The 26,578-nt window shown below is 38.0% G+C and overlaps 1 protein-coding gene across 3 annotated transcripts in view; it reads right to left on the bottom strand.

Moving 5' to 3' along the window:
• MGAT5 (alpha-1,6-mannosylglycoprotein 6-beta-N-acetylglucosaminyltransferase) overlaps positions 1–26,578 on the bottom strand; it is a 139,079-nt gene that overhangs the window by 58,723 nt on the left and 53,778 nt on the right. For all 3 annotated transcript variants that reach the window (XM_030016610.1, XM_030016609.1, XM_030016611.2), the window contains 3 exons: positions 24,057–24,224; positions 7,456–7,532; positions 5,912–6,001 (listed from right to left, as the gene is read on the bottom strand). In XM_030016610.1, coding sequence (XP_029872470.1) covers positions 5,912–6,001; positions 7,456–7,532; positions 24,057–24,224 — 335 coding nt within the window. The remainder of the gene's footprint in view (positions 1–5,911; positions 6,002–7,455; positions 7,533–24,056; positions 24,225–26,578) is intronic.

Raw genomic sequence — 26,578 nt, 5'->3', positions numbered from 1 at the left:
ACTGCAGATTTGAAGACTAACCATTTTTTGGAAGAGTGATATAAACGTTAAGCTATTATTCAGAACACATTATATTTACCTTTGCACTATCATATTTTTGAGTAAGACCAGCTGTACCTCCTGTACCTAGTGTTGAATTCAATGCCAATCAAATGCAGTAGGTAGTCTTTGATCATGCTCAAGAAACTAGGTCCACTTGAGAAGTCAAGTGTTCCCTACTTGGTTTTGAATAGCAGTAGACACAGCACTGTCTAGAGTCTATGTAGCTAGCTCCAAAAGGTTAGGTTGCATGGTAGTTTAGAAGTTCAAAATTTAAGTGCTACATGATTCCAGACATGAGTGAAAAGTCGGTGTTTTGAACCAGGGTCTGAATGCCTAGATTCTACCTGAACTGAACTCAAGAGTTTCCCTAGGCCATTATCATAGGCAACCCACTCTCACAGCAACTTTATCTTTTCATAGCTTACTGGTAAGTGAGTCAACACACACCAAAACACCCCAACAAACAAACCTAAGAAATTCAAAGAGTATGTTTTATAGAAGCCTTGCAGGTATCTGTTTCAGTAACTCTTCCTCAGAAACACACTGAAACTGAAGGGAAGTCAATATTGCAGCACTCGACTATATTACAGAGCAAGTACTTCATGCACAGTTGTAAGAACCTGGCAAACATTTGTAGCACTGGGGTAGTCTGAGCATCTTCCAAACCGAATGACAGTATACTCTGCCAGCAGCTCTCCACATCCAAAACTTCAGGAAGTCCTTTATGCTTTTAAAGAGCCACAGTAGGAGTTTAATAAAGCAGAAGCTGAAGGGTACTCTCTTTAAACACCTGGGATAATCTTCATTTTTGACTCTTCCAAAGGGCAGGTGCAGCCCATCTACAGGGAAACTAGAGCAACTTTCTTTGCACATCAGGTGAACAACATTATTGCTCAGTGTACTGCTATCCATGGTGAAGTGCTGCTATTAAGTATCTTGTGTCAGTCCCAGAGTGGGAAATAAAAAAAAAAAACCCAGTGCTGCAATAGCTGGTGAAAGAAGGTGCATCTTTAAATTTATTAGGCAGTGTGAAGCCAGGCAGAGAAGGGAACTCATAATGTTCACTTAGAAAACCCATTTGAGAATTTGATGCGGAAGAACTGCTCCCATTGGGAAGGTGACTTTCTCAACTCCTCTAGAAGCTGTAATACCTATATTTTGTTTAGCATTTCCTCAGTGATAGGTTAGTCATTTTGAAGGTGCTACAAAATCTGTGGCGTGCAAGATGACTGACTGCCTGCCTGTTCAGTGAAATGGAGGTGTGTACAGGTAACTTTGGCTTTGGTTGTTTCCAGAGGCAATCTCAAACATCGGGTGTTAGGTACCCACAGTCCCAGTGACACTGCAGCACAAAATTTTATACGTAACCATCAATCAACAAATGGTCTTTTATCTAACTTCAGTTATGCGCACTAAATTTGATTCCTCTCTTACAATGGCATCTACGGCTTTTCCAACAAGACAGAAAAAGACTAATCCCAGTTTTTAAAGTGTCAGAGGTAGAAAAGATAACTGAGCCCAAATCACCCAAATCCAGGCCAATATACTAATGGATGATTTGGGGACAAAGTGCTATCATTAGCATTTCACTTTCTTAGGGACACATGTTAAGATGACTAAAGAAGTTTGAGCTTTTGCTGCTTTACATTTCAGACAACAATACTATTTTTGTCAATTTTCTGAGTATTTCCATAGAATTCAAAGAAGCTGGTTTGATGTTTCATTACACTGAAGAAATGCAAATCATTAACTCACCTCAATGTCAGAAATTAGCTTACACACACAGTAGAAGTTGTGGAAAGGGGACTTCCACCCAGACATGAGCAAACTGCAGTAAATTACCAAACCAAAAGGATTTGAGGAACCTGTATAATTATGATTCCCAGGTGTTTTCACCAAAATGTGCCTCAGACTACAGCTTGCATTCTGGAAACAAACCCACATTCAAAATCACCTTCAGTTTGTATTTTTCTGCTTTATCCCTCAAAGCAAACTAACAGTGTAAAGAAAAATACTCCTGCAACCAAACCATACATTCTGTTTCCATCAAGTCTGAAGGACTGAAAACAAGAATTCTTTCTAGTGGTATATGCACAAAAGCTACAGGAGTCTTGAAGGCTAGTCTTTGAAACAGTTTTAGTCTTTTGAAGCGTTGGATCCACTTCCAAGGTGGGTACCTAAAATTACTCTTGCACCTGAAAGGCGAGCTCGAGATCCCAAACCTGGTATTTTAATGAGATCTGCCCAGCTCCAGCGGGTAAGCGGCAATGTAATGAGTGACCCCTGGGCGGTGGTAGCTTGCATCACAGCTACTGGCTGACTAGCAGGCACAGCAGCAGTCCCACTCCTGTGTGGCAGGCAGTCCTCTCAGAGAAAGCACATATCTAGATAAAGAAAACGAGTGATAAGATCCCTCCACTTTTTTCTTTTTTTTTAGTTAAGCTGGGAAGCTGTATGAAAAATTCATTTTCTAGAAGATATTTTTAAAAGCTTCATTCTTCAGCTCCAAACTGACATTTTGCAGTGAAATATATTTTTGTACTGTCTAGAAATTAATTTTTTCACATTTCGTTCCAGAGGCAATGCCATCCGTGAAAATTATAACTGTGCCAGTGACATTACAGTGTTAAACAACTGGCTTTTTCATAACTAAATGCTAAGTTTAAAAAGGAAGTAACTCTTCTCAATGGGCAAGTTTGTATCACGGTTAAAATGAAACAAGTCCCAACTATCCAGAAACCTTAGAGTTAGCTTAACTTGCTTTTCAATTTTTACTACTTCTAATCCCTGTCTTGCTCTGTTATTCAAGAGAACGTAGGTCTGGTTTTGCTATTCAGGCCATTTATGTCTCCTCCACTCTTCAAAGGCTCCAGCACAATTAGTGTTACGAAGACTGCACAGTTGCATATCATCCACCAGGAGTGATCCAGTGCCTGCAGCAAAACAGCAAGACAGAAGTGCAAAAACTCTTGCAGCTTTTTCTGCAAGTCTGTACAGGGGACAACTTTAAATAAAAAACATAAGGCTGAACGTGCTGGATTGCTTCTTGCTTTCCCTCTGCTGCCACACTCGCCCCCCATTCTGCTCAAGCAGCCAAGACACAAGAAGAGAAGTGGAGAAGAGCTGTTCAGCTAGCTGTTCTTATGTTTCCTGTAGGAGTGACATCCAAAGCAAATCAGACGAGGCAGAACTGCTAATACTTGAACTTGCACAGGCTCTTCAGAAAAGACGACTTGGGGCAGCCTGGATTTTGCCTGCACTGTTTCTGTTTTGCAGACACACATGGAGGAGACATAACAAGGGCACTTGACAGATACACAAAGACTGGGTTTTATTCCAAGCTTTGTTTCTAAACCTTTGCATAAACTGTGGGCAAGTTACTTTGTGTCTCTGGTTCTGACCCATATTACACACCAAAATGTAGTATTTCAGGCTCCTTTGTTTACAAGTTTAAAATTATATTACAAAGAGTGCTAGATGAGTGTAACATAATACCCTAACTGAACTGCTTCAGAAGAAAAAAGTAGATCTCAAAAGAGTATGAAAGAGCACAGGCGTTTTGTCACTAGATTGTACAGGCGATTTTAAGAGCAAAAGTAGACATATGCACAATTTGATGCATATTCTGTCTTTTCAAACTGAGGTTGTGCATCATTTGATGTATGTAGTGCCTTTTCAAACACAGCATGTGTGTAGAACCACCTTACTCCCATACTGTAACCTTAAAGTAAAAAAGAAAAATCTTAACAGTAATATGCTTCCAGTACCCTCATGCATTTTAATATTTTAAATCAGCAGTTCTGACTTGAGAGCTCTGTAGACACATTTATCATTCAGCTGTGCAACCATACTATAAACTGTCAACTCTTCATCACTGTCCACTTGACAAATTACTCTCGCAACAGCATTTCCAAATTATCCTTAGCAGACAACACACCTCATAAATCCACATCATTGTAGTGTTATTAGAATTTCACTTCATGCTTGCATTCGCAAACATTTAAGCTTTCAACCTCTGCTGCTGGGCATTAATCATGGAATTAATCATAGGATTAAGAATACCAAATTTAAACTCAAGGTTAATAACATGTTCACCCAATATTAGTTTTACATTCTGTCATGGGAAAACACTTTAAAAAAAGAAAGTACAAGACCTTTGTCTGAAGTTACCAACTATACACATAGACTAATTGTACTGTTGTTCCATCACGAAATGAGAAGTTGCCCAAATTCAATACTGCTGCTTAAAGAAAAATTTCAAATCCCCAGACCCTTGAAAAAACAACCATTTGGTCGCTGCAAATGCCTGCATTTTGCTACGAGGATGAGCTGAAAAATCAGTTACAAAAAACCAGCATCAACTGAGTTTTCAAAACTGATGATCAGAGAATATTGTCACAGAAAATACTGTCATTTAACAGAAATACAAAATAATAAGTGCCATTTAAGAATATTAGATTCTCACATTCAGTTGACATGTATCTCCATTTTTAAGATAACATCTGCACTAAAAACATGAAGCACCTCTTGTTTGACAGAATACTAATGCGCAAAAGTAATTCCGCTGATGCTAAAACTTAACCTTTTAGTAGAAACTTAGATAACTTCATATGATTATGAAACCATATCTCTAGCTTCTATGATAAACAACAAGATAAATAATATAGTCGTCCTGTATTTTTTCCTTTCCCAGCTTTATAGCCCCTAAATAAATCAACACTTGGTACTAGCAATGGAATGAGTCAAATTTGTGATTCAACCCAGCCTTTTTGATTTCTTCAGATGTGTGTTTTGCATATGCATTTAGCTACTACTGCTGCTTCAAGCAATGCCCTCAAAAGTTCAATGACAGTCAACTGAGTAAATTAACAGAAACTGCTTTCATTACAACCAAGTTACTTATGTAATAGACTTACTGTTTTAATCTCAGATACGTAATTTAAAAACCCAGCGCTCCCCTTCCCCCCAATCCTGCAGAAACTACAAAATTAGTATTAGTTTGCAATTCTGCAGCCACGCTGGCTCTTGCAGTTCTTTACAAGCAGTAAGCCACTAGATTATCAATACTACTTCCAAGACCAGTTGCCATAAGTTACCAAAAATCTTACTAATGAGAAAGAAGAGGTCAAGTGACCAAATAACACCTTACTGTTTCTGGCACACATGCTACAAGCCAGTAATAGAGCTCATAATAATTGGTTGACAAAATTCATTCTTGGAAAACAAGTGTTACTCAGAAAACAGGAAGTCTGTACAAAAAACACCAGGGCATGTACCTTGCTCATCTGTGTACAAAACTGGGCCTTTGGTGCTGATAGGTACCAAAAGCTTTAGGCAATGTATCTGCAACTTCACTCAAAAACGTGACTTTCAGGTTTTTTTGTTTTCTGTTAACAGACTCCACAATTCATGAACAGTCTCCAAGCAGGAAGTGGCCATGCTGCTCAGGAGGATGTACCATCTAGCTTCACTTTCCAAATTTTACATTCCAAGTGCCTCCCCTAAAATGCCTCCCTCTATTACAACCTCAGGAGCTACATTGAAAGCAACAGAAAAAATGTTCAGAGGCAAGGATCTATGACTGAGCTTCATACTTCAGTTTAACAGGATACCTAGCGTGGACTCCCTGGAGAGCTGCTGCTTACATCACTTCAGTTATAAACATTAGAATTCTCCAGGGTAGAAACCCCTGGAGGACTTATGAATAATAGCAACACACTTCATAATAATTCTGTTTTAATAGTTTTTTCCTCTTTATAGAATTTTTCTGAAGAAAGTTATGATTTCTTTTGAGAAAAGTTTGGAAACAGTTACCAAAAATATGGAGGCACTATGATGTTCCCCTTCTGCAGATTAAAAGATTACTGACCTCACTGAGGTAAATAAAAAAGGAGCACGTGGACCCATCTACACCATAACTTGCGTAACAGGGATCCGATCGCCACATATCTTTCATCCACTGTAACAGAACAAAACCACAGTCTGTTAGGTTTAAGTACTATGTAATAACTCTATACTATTTCACACTGAACTCAGGAATAACAGGGGAAAGCTGCAAGTGACTATATCCAACCAGATAAAAATCACAATTAACAAAAAAGGAATTTTATTAATATTTTGCAGCATACTGCATCTCTGCATTCAGCTATGTTGGGGAAGTAACTACATACCAGACACGAACACAGTTTATACAAACTGGTAGCCAGGCAAGCAGAGACAAATATCAAAAGGAGAATATAATCAGGATCCAAACATATAGGTGTGGCTGGAGTTGACTGCATTGCAACCCCACTCCCTGGTGTTACACTTGCTCTGGAATTTAACAGAAATCTGTCTGCTTCTGACAAGAATCTGCCATTTCTGCAGAAGCAAGTAATTAATTTAAATTCATATTTTAATATTCAAATAATGTATTACATAGTCACTATGCAGCCAGTTTGTCAAAAAGGATCAAAATACTGACCAGAGATTTAAAACTTAAAGATTTTTTTTTAAATATTATTGTCTAAGAATTTTATTAAGAGAAAAAAGGCAACATAATTTCACACATACTTTGGTAGTGATTTGTTTTCACTGTCAGAAATAAATTGTAATACTTGAGAATGATATTTAAGTATCCAGCAACTTTACTTTTGTCCCCCACTAGTAAAACAGTATCGTTACATTTGAAATGTATCTTGGGGAAAAAAAACCCCAAACCCTCCATCTCTGCAAGTTTGTTGGGCATTTTTTTTGTTTCGGTTTTGGGTTGTGGTGGGTTTTGTTTTTTTATTTTCCAGCCAAAGTCTGATGGCTTTCAATACTTGGCCTTTCCAACTGCATTATTAGTAAAATACTAGATTTTTTGTAGAATCAACTGCAAACCCCAAAGTTCTGGTTGCACACTTATTGCAGGGCCTAGCTTGTGAGCAGAAGAGGCGGAACGCTTTTAACAGAAAAGGGGAAGGAAGGACCTAGACAGAGCTGTTGGTGAAGAGGGGAAAGAAGTGTAAACAAATGTCCTGCTGAAACAGAGAAAGGGCTGGAGTGAGGTACACACAGAAGCCCAGTCCTGGGGTAGGGGAATGCCAAATGACTCATACTGGGGAAGAGAACGGGGCTTTTCAAAAAGGAGAAGAAAGTTTCTGCATAACAAGACAGAATTCAAGGAATAAGGCATTTTATTAAATAATATTGCATTTTAATATAATTTGGCATTTTATTCCTGTCTTAATAGCATGCCACTTTATTTCTCTGCAGCAGTAGTATTAAAGGCTTGAGGTGAGCAATGCTGTAGTGACACACACTCCTAAATATCCTCTTTTTCAACACAGTTGTTCTTGTTTTACACCACTGTCCGAGTAGTGACCTCTTGCAACATACATTCCGTTTTTAAAAGTACACACATAATAAGATTAAAAACAGTTCACTTACCTTTATTTTCCCTTCACAGTGAGGAAAACCATCCATAGGAGGCAATTCACACTGTTCTTGGGCTCCGTTTATGAGATCTAAAGAGAAACATGGACCATAACTGAATTTCTTTTTACAGTTCTGACAGATAGCCTAATGAATCCTTCCTTTTATTTTTATGAATCCACAGTCCAGACTGACTGAAGAGTCCTACTGTGTAATATTTGTTATAACATTAAAACTCAGTGTGCTCTTTTTTGACTACAGAAGAAAATGGTTGCGTAGATTTCAACTCTGACTTGCAGGAGAACTGCTGAATTACAAAACCTGCTCTATGAAGGCTTAAAAATTAAGCTAACCTGTACTGAGAATAATAAAAAGCAAAATATCTTCCTAATCAAAGTGTGCTTAAAACTACTAAATTGTAACAATTTGTTTCCAATTGTCAAACATTTGTAAGATGTATATTGCTCTTAAACCTGAAAACTAGTTTTTCAAGTTCTGTTATCACTTTATCAAATAGCCATGATCTGAAACTTGGCATCAGATATATGACCCAATTAATAAATGTTGCAATATGGTCTAATTTTACAACTGAGTAGCACTACATTGCATCTCATGAAAAATATTTCCTACGTCTCCCAAGATTTTTTTTCATTTTTGCCTATTAAAATTTTAACATCCTAGATTTCTGCAACACATTAAAGAGTGTAATACAGAGCAACACTTCTAGCCCATGAACCAAGGAAAGAGGAGCAGTTTTAAAGGACATTACCACATCAGCTCTAGGATGGGACTTTCTTCTAAGAACTTAGAAGAACCTTCTAATGCAGGCCTTTAAGGCAAGAAAAACGAGTAACGTGGTGGAGAGATTCTTGCCAAAGGTAGCAGAGGATAAGGTTTTCAATTTAGGTAGTTCATCCCAGAGTTATCTAAATTATACCTGCATCATTTCTGGCTTTTTCCACAGGCAAGAATCAAGATCATTAAAGCCAGCCATCCATCAACCTAGGAACACCTTATGCTATGGCAGTTACAGTGCACGACTTCACCCAGAATATGCTAATTAGAGATCTCAGAAAAAAAACAAAAAGGCTGCAGCATTAGAATGGAGTAGCAACAAGATCAGTGGATAAAAGTTAGAATGTTGTATTATATACAAAAACCACCTCCTCGTTTATCCAAATATTTTCCTTTTTTTTTTGCAAATAGTTTCTTTTAAAGGTAAAACTTGAAATGTGAGTAAAGCATTGTAAAATGGAGCGGATGGGCAAAGAAGAATCATGCCAGGAAGAACAGACTTATTTGTCAGTCTCTGCAGCAGCAGTAATTTGACAAACTGAGCTGTACTGCCAATGACAATAACACTGAAGCAAAGTAGGTTTTAAGATGACTTCGTAATTTCAACTCAATAAGCACTTTCAAAATATTCTCCCTATCTTCTTATCCTTATAGGATTCTTGCAGACTAGACCACTAACATCTACGGCTCTGATTTCTGCTCCAAGTAAGAACATACAGAGCACACATACAGATATCAACAATTTAAATTATGCTTTAAATTCAGTCAGCGCAGCTAGATAACAATGGGACTTTTTGCTTTACTACAGTTCAGGAATCAGACCTTCCACTTGAATCACTCTGAAATCAGTGCTTGAGATCAGACAGTAACAAACCTGCCTTAAACCGAAAAGTGCCATGGTTAAAATGATGGCAATTTTTAGTCATCAAGTTTTTGGGGGTTTTGGTTTTTGTTTGGTTTTTTTTTCTTCCCAAACTCATAAGCCTGAATACAAAGTAAGTACAGAGCTTTTCATAAGGCATGTCAAATTCAACATTCCCAAAACATAAAAGACATCTGAAATCTATGATATAACATCAGAGATGCAGTTCAATCACAGGGAACGTTCAACTTTCAGCACCATACTGAACATAGGGTTGAAAATTCTGAATGTCTGGGCAATTCTATTCAATCAAACAAGTCTTCCTATCAATTTCAGTTGCATTTGGACAAGTTATACTTGTCATGCTCAAAGGTTTTTTGCTTCCCCACATAGCTACTATATATAGCACCAACCAACTGTAATGAGCAATTTTCAGAAAAGTAAGAGACAATTATTGAACCGTTAAAGAGAAGGTATTATTAATGGTATTCAACATGCATTTCCACATACCTTTTCCTCTGCAACAGCGTTTTCTTAAGGGGTATCCTTCCTCAGTCACTACCCACCAATCACCATGCCAGCACTACCATTCATAGAATCATGGAATCATTTAGGTTGGAAAAGACCTTTAAGATCATCGAGTCCAACCGTAAATCTAACACTGCCAAGTCCACCACTAAACCATGTCCCTAAGTGCCACATCTAGAATAGAATAGAATCATTAAATTTGGAAAAGACCTCTAAAGATCATCAAGTCCAACCGTCAACGCAACACCACCATGCCCACTAAACCATGTCCTTAAGTGCCAAGTCTATGAGTTTTTTGAACACCTCCAGGGATGGTGACACCACCACATCCCTGGGCAGCCTGTTCCAATGCCTGACAACCCTCTCAGTAAAGAAATTTTTCCTAATATCCAATCTAAACCTCCCCGGCACAACTTGAAGCCATTTCCTCTCGTCCTATCACTAGTTCCTTGATAGAAGAGACCAGTACCCACCTCGCTACAGCCTCCTTTCAGGTAGTTGTAGAGAGCGATAAGGTCTCTCCTCAGCCTCCTTTTCTCCAGGCTAAACAACCCCAGGTCCCTCAGCTGCTCCTCATACGACTTGTGCTCCAGGCCCTTCACCAGCTTTGTTGCCCTTCTCTGGACACACTCCAGTACTTGACTCTTGGCTGGATCACTGATATAGAATCAGTTAAAAATAGCTCTTGTCCAAAAGTATTACTTGAAACCAGAAATAATTTTATCATTGGCACTACTGAGGAAACAAAGCAGAGATGGGAATGACAGTTCCCCAGGAGCTGCAGCTGCAGGAGGTGCTGTTGGCACAGCCTAGCAAAGCCACTTAAGAAAGCGTAACATACAGCCTTTGCAGTGCTTGCTCTGGGCTAAATGATCTTCCTCTGCAAGATGGTCATTCCTCCTTAGACATGATGTTACTCCTTCGGTTCCTATTTGTCAAAAGTAGGAAGGTACTCAAAAGCTGCAATTCTGCTCTTTCTGTTGATTGGAAAGTATAGCTTGCTAACATGAAGGATCCATGAACTTTGTAATTTGAAATAAAAATTGTCTTCTATCTCAAGCTAACAATGCTGTCATATGATTGCTTTCCACATCAGAAGGTCAGTCAAGCAAACCCTCTCTTCTTCTGAAGTCCTTTTATGTACAGGGTAATACATGAGCACAAGCTATAATTCTTTATTTTACATCATAAATACCTAGTGTGCCAAGTCTATCACACCATATTGCATTTTAATAGGTATCTCGTGACCTGTCAAAGAAAGGAAGGATGGAGAAAAAACACAAAATACAATGGCCTCTTTTTTGGTAGATACACAACTGTAATCTAGATATCTGTTTGCTTTTGTCATGTGTAACCACATTTTCTGCACGCAAGTGTGTTTTTGTAGACGGGCAGTGATCTTTGCTGCTGTTCATTGTTCACAAGGTTTTACAGGATCCCTGTCTTTGCAAGATCTACTTGCAAGAATAAAAATTGCCTTCTTCCAACAGTCACATGTTGCACCAGCCATACACTTCAACAGCTCAGATCAGCTGTGGCAGTACTACATACAGATACCTGCCAAGCAGAAAGCCAACCCTCCCAGCTCCCCTGTTCCTGCCCCCTCCAAGAAGTAAAAAGCAAGAGCCAGACATTTACATCAGCACAAGCTACAGATTTTCTCAGGCTTCTGGTCTCCCCTGTGGCCAGCTGCACTAGGGGTTTTCAGAGCAATCACATTCTTGCTCTTCCACTGGGATGATTTACATACAAACCATGTACTGACCTCACCAGTATAATCTGTATGTATAAGGAACACAGAACACTAACACCCACCTTTATCACCTCTAACCACGTTGAAATGTTTGGTGAAGTATTAATGTCTCTAGTAGTATTTCCAAGAGTACCTGACAGCCTTGCCCTCTTTGCCAGCAACAGTAAACACTCCTTGGATTCACCTTCCTCAAAAACGTTAACATCTTTTTTCCACCTTTACAGACTCTGAAGATGCTTCATATGCTCACCAGCTCCCCACTCCATCTTCCCACTCAGCCTTACCATGGATCTATCCCAAACACCTATATCAACTTTCACTTCCTTCATTCACAGCTACCAATCAGGTAATAGCATAGTGAAGGCAATTCTATAAAGCTTAAGTATAATTTACATGAATTACAATGAAAAAATTTACATAAAGTATTATCCAGAGCAAAACAAAATGTAGCAATATATGCACACAAGATGAAATGAATGTGAAAGAACAGGAGAAGCAATAGAAAAAAAGCAACTCTGTTCCATCCAAGTACTTGCTAAACAAGCAATCTTTCCTTCCTGCCTGCAAATAGGAAGCTAGCTGATGTAATCAGACTGGAAACACACCTACATTCAGGAGGGATGTCCAAAGCAACACCCTGCTTGCAGAAATAGGCAAGTCAGTATGGGACCATACTGGTTTCCACACATAAGCCTAAGAATTAAATACAAAAGTCTGAATTCACTTGTGAATAATTTTGATGGTTCCAGGCAACTACTGCTTGCACTGAAGCCACATACCTTCTCGGCCATAGTCAGCGAGTTCTAGGTTGAGAAACATCCTTCCCAAATTTTTTCTTCCTTGAAGATCAGAACCTGTATGAAGAATTACATTTCTGCTCCTCTAGCTGCTCACTACTAACTAGGCATGAAGGGTATGCCGGAGCCTGTTGGTAACAGCTAGCAGCCTGTGGGCAACAAAAAGGCTCCTTTCCCCACCCTTACTAAACTAGCTGTTCTGAACTATAGTTATAAACATAGGAAACATCCTTGTCAAATACCTGAAGTCAAGGAAGCTGTGACAAGCTTCTTTAAATACAAATTCATAGCTATAAATTAACAGTCCAGCTTGCCCTCATCAAACCATGCTGCACAGCTGACCAGCGTATTCCCTAGCATGTCTCCAGCTCATTGTGGGCCCATACTGTCAAACCAGCTCACTCCCTTTTTTGCGCAGAGGCTTCGATCATCCATGCTAACTAGGAGCTTGCTCTTCTTAAACAGGAAGCCAGACGTGAACAAACCTTGTGTATCCAACTTTAACCAGACACCACCAATTTACACTTTTGAGTGGATCTCAAAGACAAGGGAGATGAAGCAAGTGGAACCCTGGGGATGATGACTGTGCAGGTTTTGGCTGGGACAGAGTTAATTTTCTTCATAGTAGCTAGCATGGGGCTATGTTTTGGATTTGTGCTGGAAACAGTGTTGATAATGCAGAGATGTTTTTGTTACCGCTGAGCAGTGCTTACCCAGAGCCAAGGGCTCTTCTGCTTCTCACCCCACCCCACCAGCGAGGAGGCTGGGGGGGCACAAGAAGTTGGGAGGGGACACAGCCGGGACAGCTGACCCCAACTGACCCAAGGGATGTTCCAGACCATACGACCTCACGCTCAGCACATAAAACTGGTGGAAGAAGAATGGAGGGAGAACATTCAGAGTGATGGCATTTGCCTTCCCAAGTCACCGTTAGGCGTGATGGAGCCCTGCTTTCCTGGAGATGGTTGAACACCTCCCTGCTCATGGGAAGTGGTGAATGAATTCCTTGGTTTGCTTTGCTTGCGCACATGGCTTTTGCTTTCCCTATTAATCCATCTTTATCTCAACCCATGAGTTTTCTCACTTTTCTGTTTCTCTCCCCCATCCCATGCGAAGGGGAGTGAGCGAGCGGCTGTGTGGTGCTTAGTTGCCAGCCAGAGGTTAAACCACAACACTGATCTACACATCTGGATCTTCCAAAACATGAAAAGCGAGTATTAAAATACAAGTCAAGAGTTTAGAGTTTTTCATCATTTGGAGATGACGAAAAAACCCAAACCCTAATAATCTTATGAAGATTCTTGTTAAAAAGGTCTGGATAGAAGTATTATGCTGTTACCAAATTCACATCAGATAGTTCTTTCCTGAAGGGGAAAAACATATTATTAAGCCAGACATTAAAGTTACTTTTGTCAGAAAATAGTATTTGAGAAACCACAAGGATTTTTATCCTTAATTAGGATTTAAGTAATTTAAAATGCAAGTTCTGAGATCTCTTTTCCCAGCCAAACTTAGAACTTACAGCCAAAAAAGTTAGAAATATAGCAACTGTCAAGTCAGTACAAAGCAACAGTAGTTAATACACACACTTTTTTCTCTTAAGCTTTGTGTGAGCCGTGATATTAATTTCTATTCTACAGACACCTAAGTGTTTTTGAAGTCATGTGCAGCTTATCTCCTCTTGACTCCTGTTATGCAAAGACACAATTATTAAACACTTATCTCATATGATGTTACATTAAAAGTCAATGCATTGACAAATTCAAAATATGACTGTGAGCATACTAGAAACCTAAGAGCACACAGTTGTACAGATTATCCTGGAAAAAATGGAAAATATTGATAAAACACCAAGCAACTCTAGATTTAAAAGAACTCTTTAAATACAGTGCTCTGTTTGTGAAGTCCTGGGATATTCAATATATAACTAACTCCATCCCCATGTTTAGAAAGGAGCCATATGTTCACTTTGCAAATGTCTGTGGCTGTTTAAAAATATACAGCTCTGCATCAGAGATCGTTAGTGCACAGCAGGTGAAACTGAACTTGTGAACAATCATCAGTTATTTCAGTGCAAAGTCTGGCACGTTAGCATGAATGACTTGGAAGATTTAAGCTAAGCCACCTAACCTTGCACTGGAAAAGATACTTCTCCCTTGTTGCTCTATATGAGCAACTATAGTGGCTGAAGTCCTGTGCCTTTGGCACCACTCTCTTTAAACACCAGTTCACAGGTACAGGTCTTCATCACCTCTTGCAATTAAACTCCATGTCCACAGGTTTTGTTTGTTTTAGTGAAGGTCTACCACACCCAAGAGAGAATTATGTGGTTAAAAGCACAATCTGTGATAGGGAATTGATTTTTTGTTTGCTTCCTAGTTACTCTTCAACTAAACACAAAATAAGCAATAGTGAGCGCTACATATGTACTTTGTCCCTTTCCTATATTGCACATCCTTCAAATAATGTGCTCTGTAACAGCACATTCTGCTTCAATTTTTCTCCATCAGACGGTTAGGAAGTCTAGAAATAATCCACTAAGACAGTAAGCTGAGTAACAGTTATAATTGGTTACTCAGCAGTGATTGTTGTTTGATAGGTATTCTATTTGTCATAAAAGTTTTAAAATAGCAATACTGGTTAAAGCAAATGAAAAAGCCACAATACTGCTGAAATTACAAACTGTGAAACCAACAGCTAAGGACCAACTCTTCATTCTTCAGAGAATGGAAATATCTTAAGAATTTAACATGACACAAAAGTTTATATGCTTTGGAACCTTGAGGCTAAACCCCACATTTTTAGACTAGTGCAAAAAAGCATATTAGAATATCTTTTGATGACATGTAGCACAGACAATAGCTCAACCCAAAGTGTTTCCCAACAGCAGATCTCATAAAATCAGGAAGCTCCTTAGTATTAAAAAGACAGAGTAACCATATCCAATCAAGTCTATTCACCAATTTTATCTCTATTTGTTCCCCTTCTGGTTTTGATAATTAAATAAAAGTACTATTCTTACTTTAATTCACGGAACCCTTCTCTTGTTTCTATTTCAGTTCTAAAGTCTGGTATCTATGATTAGACACAACACTGTAGTTAAGGCTGGTTTAGTTTGTGTAAGGTCTCCTTTCCCTTCTCCCACTAATTAACACATTCTCAATTTAATTCACATTTTTCATCTCCAGCTGGTGAGATTTCTTTAAAGAGAGAATTTGCAGTGTGAGCTGAAAGCACTATCAACATATTCAATGAAACAAGCTAAAGGTTTCAAGATTTTAAATGCAGAGTGCAAAATGCTTTCTACTAACATTTTAGAAACTTCAGTAGCAAAGCATTGGTATGATTTAAAGAAAATTAACTTTTCTACTGCTAGTCCATCCTCACACCAGCTGTGCTGCTATGTTCCATTAGTGCTACTGAAATCAATGCAGTGTTAGGAGAATTCAAGTAGTAGTCAAGTGGTTAATCAAAATGCAGCCCAGGGGACCACTAACAGCCCCTTCAGCATTACTAATACAGCTTAGCACTGCAGTGGAAAATATTCACGTGCGGTCTTCTGCACAGTCATTACACTGCACTGCAACAGCAAGGCTTGAAAACACACAATTCTCCCTAGCTTCACACTACTGCCTTTGTGGGAGGCAAATGGACAGCAAAATGGGAAAAACTGCTTGATATTATATACAGTGTGGAAAAAGAATACAATGAATAAGGCAGAATAAATACGAGTCAAAGCAAAGCATCACCCTGAGAAAGCTGCAATCTTGGCTATTAGAACCGGTGCAGCAGCCCACATCCTATTGCATCTGGTACACAGTGACGTTCTGTAAGGACAACTAGTTTATTTTTTAAGGCATGACCATACAGAACATTGTATGTACTATGTTAACTGAAGAAAAGCCTACTGTAGTCCTCTTAAGACAGAAGGACAGCTTTGGAAATTCAAAATAATATGCAGTATCTTAGCTTTTTTTAATCTAGTTTGTCTCTGCAAGTACAGAACTATGGGGTGAACTATGGTTGCAGACTGCTAAAACTAACGAGGCTGTTATATGTGTAACAAAGTTCATCGGAAAGACAGCCATGGAAAGAAATCAACTGATCATGAAGTTACCCGAGTCTTCCTCCTCACCTAAAAGGCTTCAGTGTGTCAGCCCCAAGTCTTTAGGAAGGAGGACATGGAAATACCACGACAAAGGTCCTTCTCACCATAGTAACGTTAAAAAAAAAAGCCTGCTTGCAGCATTGCCAAAGCTGACTTGTCAGCCTGCCTTGCTACATATTCAAGAAGGATGCCAGATATCTGACAGGCATCCAAGCCATCATGTCTTAAATGACAAGTAAATACTGAAGTCTGCATCCTAATGAGTGACTTTAAAGATGTTAACACTAAAGTTGTTAAAAGAGAACTCAACAGCCAAATACAGCAGAACAAGTTAATGCATAAGGCAGAAAAGCTACAGAAACTTTGAACAGATACACCAAATATACTCTCCCTCACTGAGCAGTGCTACATACAGCAACCTGATACGTAACTGTTCTTAGTCTTAGAAAGAGTTCTCCAAGTACCACCTATGCACAAGTGGGGTGTGGAGGAGGATTTGACGTGAACCTTTACTTGCTCATTTTTATAGGGTCAAAGACACTCAGTTAAAATCTTCTGATGTTACACTTTTCAAGGCAAAAGAACATTTTGTAAACAACCAGTCTGGCACAGTTTTCAGTGCAATTATACTATCTGAGGAGTTAGATGGTTGCACTCTTCAAAAATTTAGCTTTTCACTGAACAAGCACAGTAAAGTGATGACAATGGCCTCAGAGTACCTTGGCCCTTGCTTTAAATCAACATTTTTATTTTTTAAAAAATTGTTTTGCAACATGTATATTTGGAATTAATACCACTATTATCTAGGAGTGTTTTAAAGCCTAAGCAATTGAAACAGTTTCTTTTAGTTTGCTCAAATCAAGTTTTCCCATAGCTGCCAGAAGAAAACAGCAAGAGTTCACTATTTAGGGGAAAAAAAAAAAACAAACCCAAAAAAACCAAGCACCCCAATACAAAGCCCAAACCAAACCCAACCCACAACACACAAGCCCCACACCCCCGCTTGCCAAAAAAATCACATGAAAAAAACAGAGGACTGATTCTTTGATCATGTTTCTGCAAGCAGATTGCCCTATCCGATGAAATATGCTTAGTGCAATACTGTCCCACAAAAATCAAGGATTTCTTTCATAGTTAACTTAGAAAAGCACAACTATTAAAAGCCAAGTTGCCTAAACCAAACTGATCTTGTGCCTGTCACATGGAACCAAGGATTCAGCTACAACAGAAGCAGCCATGTAGACAAGTTCTGACTCAAAGTGCTATGGTTTCGTATTTCCCCATTTCCGTTTAATCATCTCCAAAACAACTTTAAACTTACCTAGCGTGTTATTTGCAGCAGTGGCTCAAAGCTTCCTGTTGTAAAGGCTGATGAAAACTCATATCTGCTAGGCACCCAAGGTTTAGATTAATACTTTCTTGTGTGTATGGGTATACATTACTTCCCACAAATGCAGAAAGGATGGTTACCAAATATCTTAAAAGCTTTTCAGATACAACTTGGATAAATAAAGACAGGAGAGAGAGAGAAGGAAAGAGGACTTTATTGCTTCTGAAACCAATCAGCTGAAGCCCTATAAGCATCTTTATTAACAGTTCAGTCTTTCATAAATGAAATAGAGGTTCTGAAAAAGCAGTTGAAAATTGTCACTATAAAAACAACCAGATTGTTCGATGTTTTTGAGGAGGGAAGAAGAAAAAGGAGAGTATGCTTATGATTTTACACATGGATCTAAAGAGGAAGAAAAAACCAACAATTAACACCTAACCTCCAACTCAAGCTACCCAAGGTGCTTTTTAACATAATCTATGCAACCTCACCCTCTAAGCAGAGGTCTCATCCTTGGCTCCTTTGGGATTAGGATTAAAGATATTTGTGATAATAAGAGCTCATGCTCTTTTATCCTTTCACACAACCCAAAAGAGAAAAGGAGCTGTTTTGCTCTTGGGCCTTCCTCAATGAAAGATTCTGCAAAACTAACTTCAGAGGAAGAAACCAGGTGTAGTACCACACTACAAACATTAAACCTAAACACACTAAGGATATGAATACACAGTACAGTCTACATATAAAATAACAATGCTAGTTGTCTGAGAGTCTGAAAAGGAAGAGAGATTTCTGGTCTCTAAATGGGAACTCAGAAATGAATCAAATAAAATTTGAGTTCACCTACTTCAGAAACAGCTGAGTTACAGTCCTTGCTAAATCCTCAACATTTCCTCCTACCGTTATCACATTCTTATTATGAACGAGCATAATCCAGATGGATTTTCTTCAGATCCTTTTATCTGCCAAAAACCCTACACACCAACACAGAGCGGTATTTTCCATTGCAGATTTCACCACTGCCACCTCAGTTCTACACCAGGCTTCACAACCAGAGGTGGAACAATTAAAAAAAAAAAAGAAAAGAAAAGAAAAAGCCACTTTTCTCCATGTCTCGCCAAATAAAGAGCATAACTGATGAAGAGACCTTTGTAAAGTGATGAATAACTTTATTTCCAAACAGCCCCTAAATTTTAAACACTGAGTCACATTCTTAAGACATGTTTGCATGTCTGCCCAAAGTACAATTACAAATGTCGGTCAAAGAATATGTTTAATTTACGCTAGGTAATCTCCAAATACCAGTGTATCTCAGGTTTCAGTATGGTAATGAAGAGGCTACTCTACTGAAAGAAAAAGTCATGGGCTCTATACCAAGTAATACCTATCACATAAATTGCCTGTTCAGGCTACAGTGGCCGAAGCACAGGCTAAAAACTGATCAAAACTGGTTTTAGGAAGCCACAAACATTTCTATTAGGCTGTTACAAGGCATAAATAGCCATGATGGCTACGGTTTGACCAGAGATTATTCAACTTCCGGCTGTGCTAATAACCCTAAACCAAAGATAGGTATTTTTTCCAAACTGCTAAACAGTTTAATTATTTCCCATGCCAGTGCCTCCTTTTTCCTTTGCTGACAGGCTCTTTTGGAGAAGGTATTGCTCGTTCCTTCATGAAGTAATTTATAACGGATTACTTTAGCATAATACTCCAGGTTAAAACACCTCCCAGTCCAACGCTTATCTGGACCTCCCCAGACTTTGTGGTTCACATTGCCTAACACTTTCCACAGTCAAGACTACATTCTGTTTTGTTGAACACTGTTTTTTAACAAAAATCTTTGACAGCCAGGTACTTCCCTAATGTTTTTTCTTTTCCTCAAGAAACTGTCCTACTTCATCTTTCTGCTACTGGCGCTATCATTTATTCACCAGGAAAACCTACAGAAGTTGCTGATAAAAGTTTTAGAAGACATTTGGTAGCCCTTCAAATGACATCTTGACTAGAAACAGTAGTTACAGTTGTTTTAAAAGGAGCTACAAAACTCATCATTATTAGGTCTTTTCTCATCCATACAGTTCAGAAGAAATTTTTCATCTGCTTTTACACCTGTAAGGCTGCAAAGTCTCTGTATTCCTTTATTAATACTGTCATCGAGTTACAGGCAACTGCTGCGCACTAGCACAGAGCAGATCTTTTCCTTAGGAGAACATGAACTACTCAAATTTATTTGCCCAGGAAGCTGCAGTGACCACTCTCAAACTCTGGGTATCTACATCCCCAAAAGAATATTAAAAATATCAAAAAGCACACAATTTTTTTTTCTTCATTAGAAAGAAGGATAATAGGTTCCATGTTGCAATATCAAGACACTGTGGTAATTGCAGGTGGTTTTAGCTCAAATGTAGTGCATTAGAAGAGGTAACCTTGCAAGTTTATTAATAATAAGTAAGAACTTTCCTGGACAGACAGACATCTTGCCATCAAGATGTATACTGGGCAAAAATTAAATACCATCCGACCTCGGTTAATAGAGAAATGTCAGCACTTTAAACAAATTGATTTTTCAAGCACTTTGCAACTGACAACCATTTCTCAACATACATTCTCTTCATTGTTATTACTGGATTACTTACATAGTCACATTCAAACTCCTACCTGAGCTAAGCTAAAAACAAGGTATATATGAACTGAAGAAAACATCCATACATTCTAATACTATAAATATTCTCTTTTTATCCTATTATTCTAGTTGTCTATACAGAAAAGGTGGACAGGAGTGGAATGTTTTTAAAAAAATCCGTATCTGGTCCAATTGCCAGTGTCCTTAATCTCGCAGAAAAGAATTTTGCAATACATAAATCTGAGTCATGGTCACATACCAGTAGTTTATTAAAGTCAGATAAAACCATAACCTGGACTGATTTCAGTAACTTGACCCTGGAACTAAACCAGGATTCTTGCGTTATCACAATCCTCTACCTGTACCATAAGGATACTGTTCTTCGGACTGCTTTCTGAATACAGCAACATACCTAATAGAAGAAAATTCTACTTGCAGAGAGGCTTTGGGAGGAGAAATATTGACTAATCATCATCATCTCTGTTCTTCCTAGTTTGCAGATAAAAGTACTAATTTTTTTCCATGAAAGCATTACTAATACTTAAAATACACAATGAAGAAAAGCTCATACCACATTCAGACTGACAAGTTAACAAGTCTAGCCTGCCACAGTAGTCTGTTTTAAACTGTAAGAAAAATATTATGTTTTGCTCCTGAGTTTGTGCCCAGTCATAATCAGCAATGAGAAAAATATTTACAGTATAATCACCTTCCTGTCATTCTATTACGTCTTATTTTATCACTTGTATCTACTCAGGTAGTATGTAACACACAGTAAGCTCTACACAAGGTCAGTGAAGACAAAATGCAGATTTCAGGATGATTAGTGACTACACTGTTTACTACCAAGGTTTACAAGCAGTGTCAATACGATGCTAAGGTGCATCTTAAGCCTGCATGAAGCTTCATTTATTTCAGAAAAGCTTTCCATAGGTAAAGGGACATGGTCATACAGATTATAGAATTAGGTCTCAGTGTACTGTAACAGCTCAATCCAAAAATAATAAATGCGTAAAGTAGCTCCACTGGAAGTAGGACTCTTCTAGGAAAGTCTGCTAATGACACTGCACTGTTGCACTGATGAATGAGGCTATAAAATGCTTAATTTATTTCAGAGTTTTAAGCAGTGACTCCGCAGCAAAAAAGACTTGCAAAAAAATAAACTCAAGAAGTCTTTAAAAAAAATTACTAAAAATATTAAACATGATGTTGCTAGTATGCTCCATAAATACTACCGTTGTCCAGACAGAAAGAGTGAAATTACTAACAATAGCTAACATGAATTTGTCTAAAGTCAGCATTAAAATATTACAGCTGATAAAGAGAGAAACGGTAATCCTAACATGTTTGCTTTCTGTGATCACTTCATAGCATAACAGCTGAATAAACTATTATAAAGAAAACAATGGAAGTATCATGTGTATTTGTATACATACACGTTTCAGCTCCAGTAAAATGACAATCTGTTGGGTAACAAAATGCCTGCTCTACAACAATTTTCAGATTATCTCAATTGCTCTAGCACAACAGGAAAGGATGCTGTTGAAATACTACAGACAAAACCAACACTGTACCTGGTATTGTAATCACAATGTTTACTCACCTAGCTTATTTTCTGAACAATTCCTTCCTAACAGAGAAGATATTTATATTATGATTTTACTGGAATCACATGGCTTCCAGAGTTTGCTACTATCAGGAAACTGCTATGAAGACAGAAGTAGAAACAAGTTCTTCATTTCCATTTGGCTGCCTCTAATCATATGAATTTCCACTGCTTGCTTCAAATGGGTGAATAGTAGGCACTTTAACACAAGGATTATCTTCAAGCTCTATTCTACCCATTGGTACCATCCAGCCTGGAGATACCCAAACAGTAACATGATCCAAACGGGCACCAGAAAAATACGTTAATCAAACCTTAAGAAACTGTTTCCTAAAGGTTTTTCTGTTGTTGCTGTTTAATATAGTTGCTTCAGATATTCTAAACTTAGTGTACCAAGAGCAAAGGTAAAAACCTGAAGCTCTAATAAGACAAATAGTGTTCTTTGCCACAGAGCAAGCCTCAGGCAGCAAAAAGCTATGTAAACACTGTGAACTGAAAACTCCTATGAAGCTCTTTAAACATTGCTCCTGAGTACTAAAATTGTGAATCTAGCAAACTCCAAGAACAACAAACAAAATTCAATTCACCCTAAGAACTGATGAGAGATGTTTCCTAGTCAGAGAAAAACAATGACCCTTTGCCTATAAATGTATAAGCAACAATATACGTATGCTTCTTCCAGTTATCTGCAAATCTATTGAAATAACAGCATCAAGTCTCTCTCTTGTCCATCAACAAAAAGAAAATGCACAGGGATGTTTTTCATTTTATATATAGCCCAGAAACTATAACAATACTGTACTAGCTCACTTTCCATCGAAGTGCAAGATCTTCCAATGAAAATCTTGCATTGTATGCCTCGTGGTAGCAACATGGCTCACTATTAGTAGTTTCCAGGTGCTATTACTTGTTTCTAATTTGCCTTCAGGCTAACCAAGATGAGAGACACAGGAAAAAAAAAGGTACCACAAGGCAAGCAGTAGTAAACCACACATGCAAAGGGCTGTTGTAAATACCTATAAGCATATTTTTACTATGTGGCAAGAGAGACACAAAGGTTTATCTCACCAAGAGATAACATGCCTTTAACATCCTGGTACAGACAAATGCAGTTACGACAGAGCAGCTGACACAGCAACTCTGTTGGTATACTGTAATCAGGTAATCACTTGTACATCTGCTCTCCCAGACTTCCTTTCAGTAGTATTACCCTACCAAAGGCAGCATCTGCTTCTCTGCTTTGACAAATTTAAGAGGGTAACACCCTCTAAACAGAAGTATTTATTTTTACAGGAAACCCAAGCACAGGCAAGACTTAGGAGCACATCTATCAACCTATTTACCAAGTTGCCCTAACTCTTCCGCTCTGCTCCCTTTTTGGGACTGCAAATATCATTAGCAGGGCAAACTCACACCTTCCTATGGGTCAGGACAGCCAGTAGCCATTTAGACTTGGGTGGCAGAGCAAAATGCAGGGCAATAGATGAGGCAGTATAAACAACAAGATTTGTTCAGTGTACCAACCACATTCACAGCTGGGAACACTAAGGGAATCGAGATGTGCAGGTGAAGAGGTCAACAAGGCATTCTATCACCACAGGATGACTCAAACACTTCGAGAAGTTGAAAGGGTAGTGAACAGTTCATTTGCTGAAGACAAAATTAATGACTTCAAATGACATTTTAGAACATGTATTTATTTAAGCTGAAGGTACCAGGTAGGTCACCTCTGTGTGTCAAATCATAAGAGCTATTAAGCAGAGTAGGGAAGGACATTTTTAAATCATAATGAGTAACAAACATAATAAATGTTTTCTTTCAGTTAATAACGAAGAAAGTGCATATGGTAGAAATGCAGAGCAGATTCATACCAACCCAAGTAATTAGGCTTAGAGAGAAAATGTCTGCCCAGTTTCATCATTCTAAAGTGCAACAATTTAAAGTATGAAACATCTACTATGAACAAGGGAGACTATAACCCTTTGGCAGAGAATTTCATTTTCTTCAATGTGTTCAAGTTACCATAGAAGAAAGTCTTCCTTTGGGCTTGTAAAAGACCACTGGGCTTAAGATTGCCATTGATACAGGCTAGACTTTGAATTTTGTTTTCTAAGACATTCCAAATATCTAACACTGAAAAATCATATTATGGCCAAGAGAAAAAAAATACAGATTTAACAGCCCATAAATATTTTAAACAATTGCCATACCCACCTGCTACATTAAGCTTTTCAACTGCTCCTAAGCTGGGAGCAGGGGTGGTGGTATTGTTGGTAGAGTTTGCTCCTGTTCCATTAAGTACAAGATTTTCCACCTTGGACTCTAGCTTCCCAATGCGCTGCAAGATATTATCCAACAAGACAGCAAGTGTCTTCTTCAAATCTACAAATGAAAATGAAAAGTTAAATTGCTTAATAATGCAATGCACACTGTCAGACAGAATAAAAAAATAGATACAAGAATGTGACTGGAATATATATAAAGACACTTTCTCAGTGCAAATCTTTGTCATTAGCACTTCTATGCACTAACGTTCCCTACTCTGTTCAGCCTCGGATACAAGTTTCCCTCGACGTGGAACTTGTCTTCCTGTGTATTTTATGAAGCACGCTGCAACTCATACACACATCCTGTATTCAAGGTGAAGTGTGCGCCTTTAGGAGTGCACACACAGGAACAAAAAAAATGCATGCTTTGTAATAGCTCAAGTAATAAGAAGCTGCTTAAATAATAATGAATCTAAGCGTAAATCCCTATTCAAGCACTATCAGAGGAACAGTCTGTTAGATGCTCAGTCACCTGGAAACAAAAATCCCCTTCTCAAAAGGGACAGCTTTGAGCCAGTACAAAAACCTTCTTCTGCATCTGCTCCACCACAATCAGGTTCTGCACTGGCAAAAAAAAAAGTTAAGTTGAACCTTCTGTCGTATACACAAAACACCATAAACCACCTGTTTCTTTTCTTCAGCCTGTTGGTGACTGCCTCTACCTATCTATTTGGTCTGACACAGCACTTTCTTCCCATGGAAAGCAACAAATGATAACAGGAGTTTGCATATTCAAGTGATAACCCAGAAAGAGTTTTCTGATATTTTTTGTTTCCCTTTTCTTTTGTTCAGATTTCTTGAAGTAACACAGTTGGGCAAGCTAAAAGAACTGTGAGCAAGAGGGGAAAAATAGACCACTATCAGACTGAACTGCATGATTATAATGGCAACAAGCCAAAGAAGATGAACTAAAGTATTGTTCTTTGTTCATTTACGCTTGTCTCAGGATTAAAGAATTTGGTATGACAAATTTACATTATTTTCCCATTTAATTATATAAAATAATTACATATGCATATGTATCATACATTTTCTGCTTTTCACAACTTTAGAATCAAATAACTTTTTGATCTGTAATAGAAAATTTCTCCATACATCTGAAGGGACTCCTCTGCCCCTACATCAGTTGTATTTTTGCCACACTTATTTTGTGCTCCCTTTATTTTTTTTTTCCATGGCTAGCCCAATGCTTGTGCAAATGAGAGAGTAAATAAGAAAAGGCTATTACTTTTAGAAAGCTTATGATTTTTTTTTTTCCAAATAAAAAGAGAGTTATATTTTTTCCATGGAGCCACAAAGTAGATCTTTTTCTTTATAACTGTGTGTTTTCATTTGTCCTTTAAAAATCAGAAGATGGAATCTTAAGCGCTAATAATCTGGGCTATTTTAAAAGGAGTCCAGAAGTCACTTAATGGTATAGTGTGCAGAAGGAAAGCAAAGAGTGGAGCAGGGATTTAACGTGAACAAAACCATGGTACAGAAGGAGGAAAAATCTAGGAAAATAAAAGTAATAAAAAAAAATTTGAGGAAACAATGAGGAACAAACGTAGCATACATAAAGGCATACACAGATGATAAAGAGAAAAATGGCTAAACATTGTAATTTTTTAATACTGATACCAAAACACTGATATGAGTGTTACCAGAACACCAGAACAAAAAAAGCAATTGGAGGCTGATTTGAGAAGGGGAGGGCAGAAGCACAGATTCGTAATAACTTCTGTAAAACAACTGTTCACTGCTATAAAAATTTAATACTCACTATGTACATTTGGACTACAACTTTTAAAAGGAAAGTGTTTGATCCACCTAGTGACAGGTGAATATATGGTAGAAAAAAAAAGTGAGAAAGTGAACAAGATGTGAAATCACAATTAAGGAATGACTGAAAACCTTTTGGGTGGGTAAAAGCAGCCAAATCAAGCAAACATAAAACTTATTCTTGAACATGGAAATTATGACTGTGTTTACTAATAGCAATCAGAGGATAAGATTAAAAGAAATAGAAAGGCTAAATAGCAAGGGTGTTAATTTTCATAGAATAGTGAACCAACTTCTGCTGATTATCATTAACATTAGTCATTAATGTGTTTATTCCTGAACAGCTAACCTGATCATTTCCTATCAACAAATCATTTGGTATGCCAAACAGGACAAACTAACTTATTTATTAAGTAATCATCTTACCCAGTTTCATAAAGTATTATTTAATATGGTGTTATTCACTCACCATAGCACCTTTCCCTCTATCATTTTAAATAAATACATTATCATTATTTTGCATCTTTCCAAACTCTTTAATTGAAAACACCTGTCCAAATTTGTCTTTAAACTTAAAATTCTTCTTAGCCATGGAACTTGAAATTTCTACACAAAACTTAGCTTTACCTTCACAGAAGCGTTACAAAA

This window comes from Aquila chrysaetos, chromosome 6, assembly GCF_900496995.4.
Source record: "Aquila chrysaetos chrysaetos chromosome 6, bAquChr1.4, whole genome shotgun sequence".
NCBI lineage: Eukaryota > Metazoa > Chordata > Aves > Accipitriformes > Accipitridae > Aquila > Aquila chrysaetos.
This window is presented reverse-complemented; position numbering and strand designations above follow the sequence as displayed.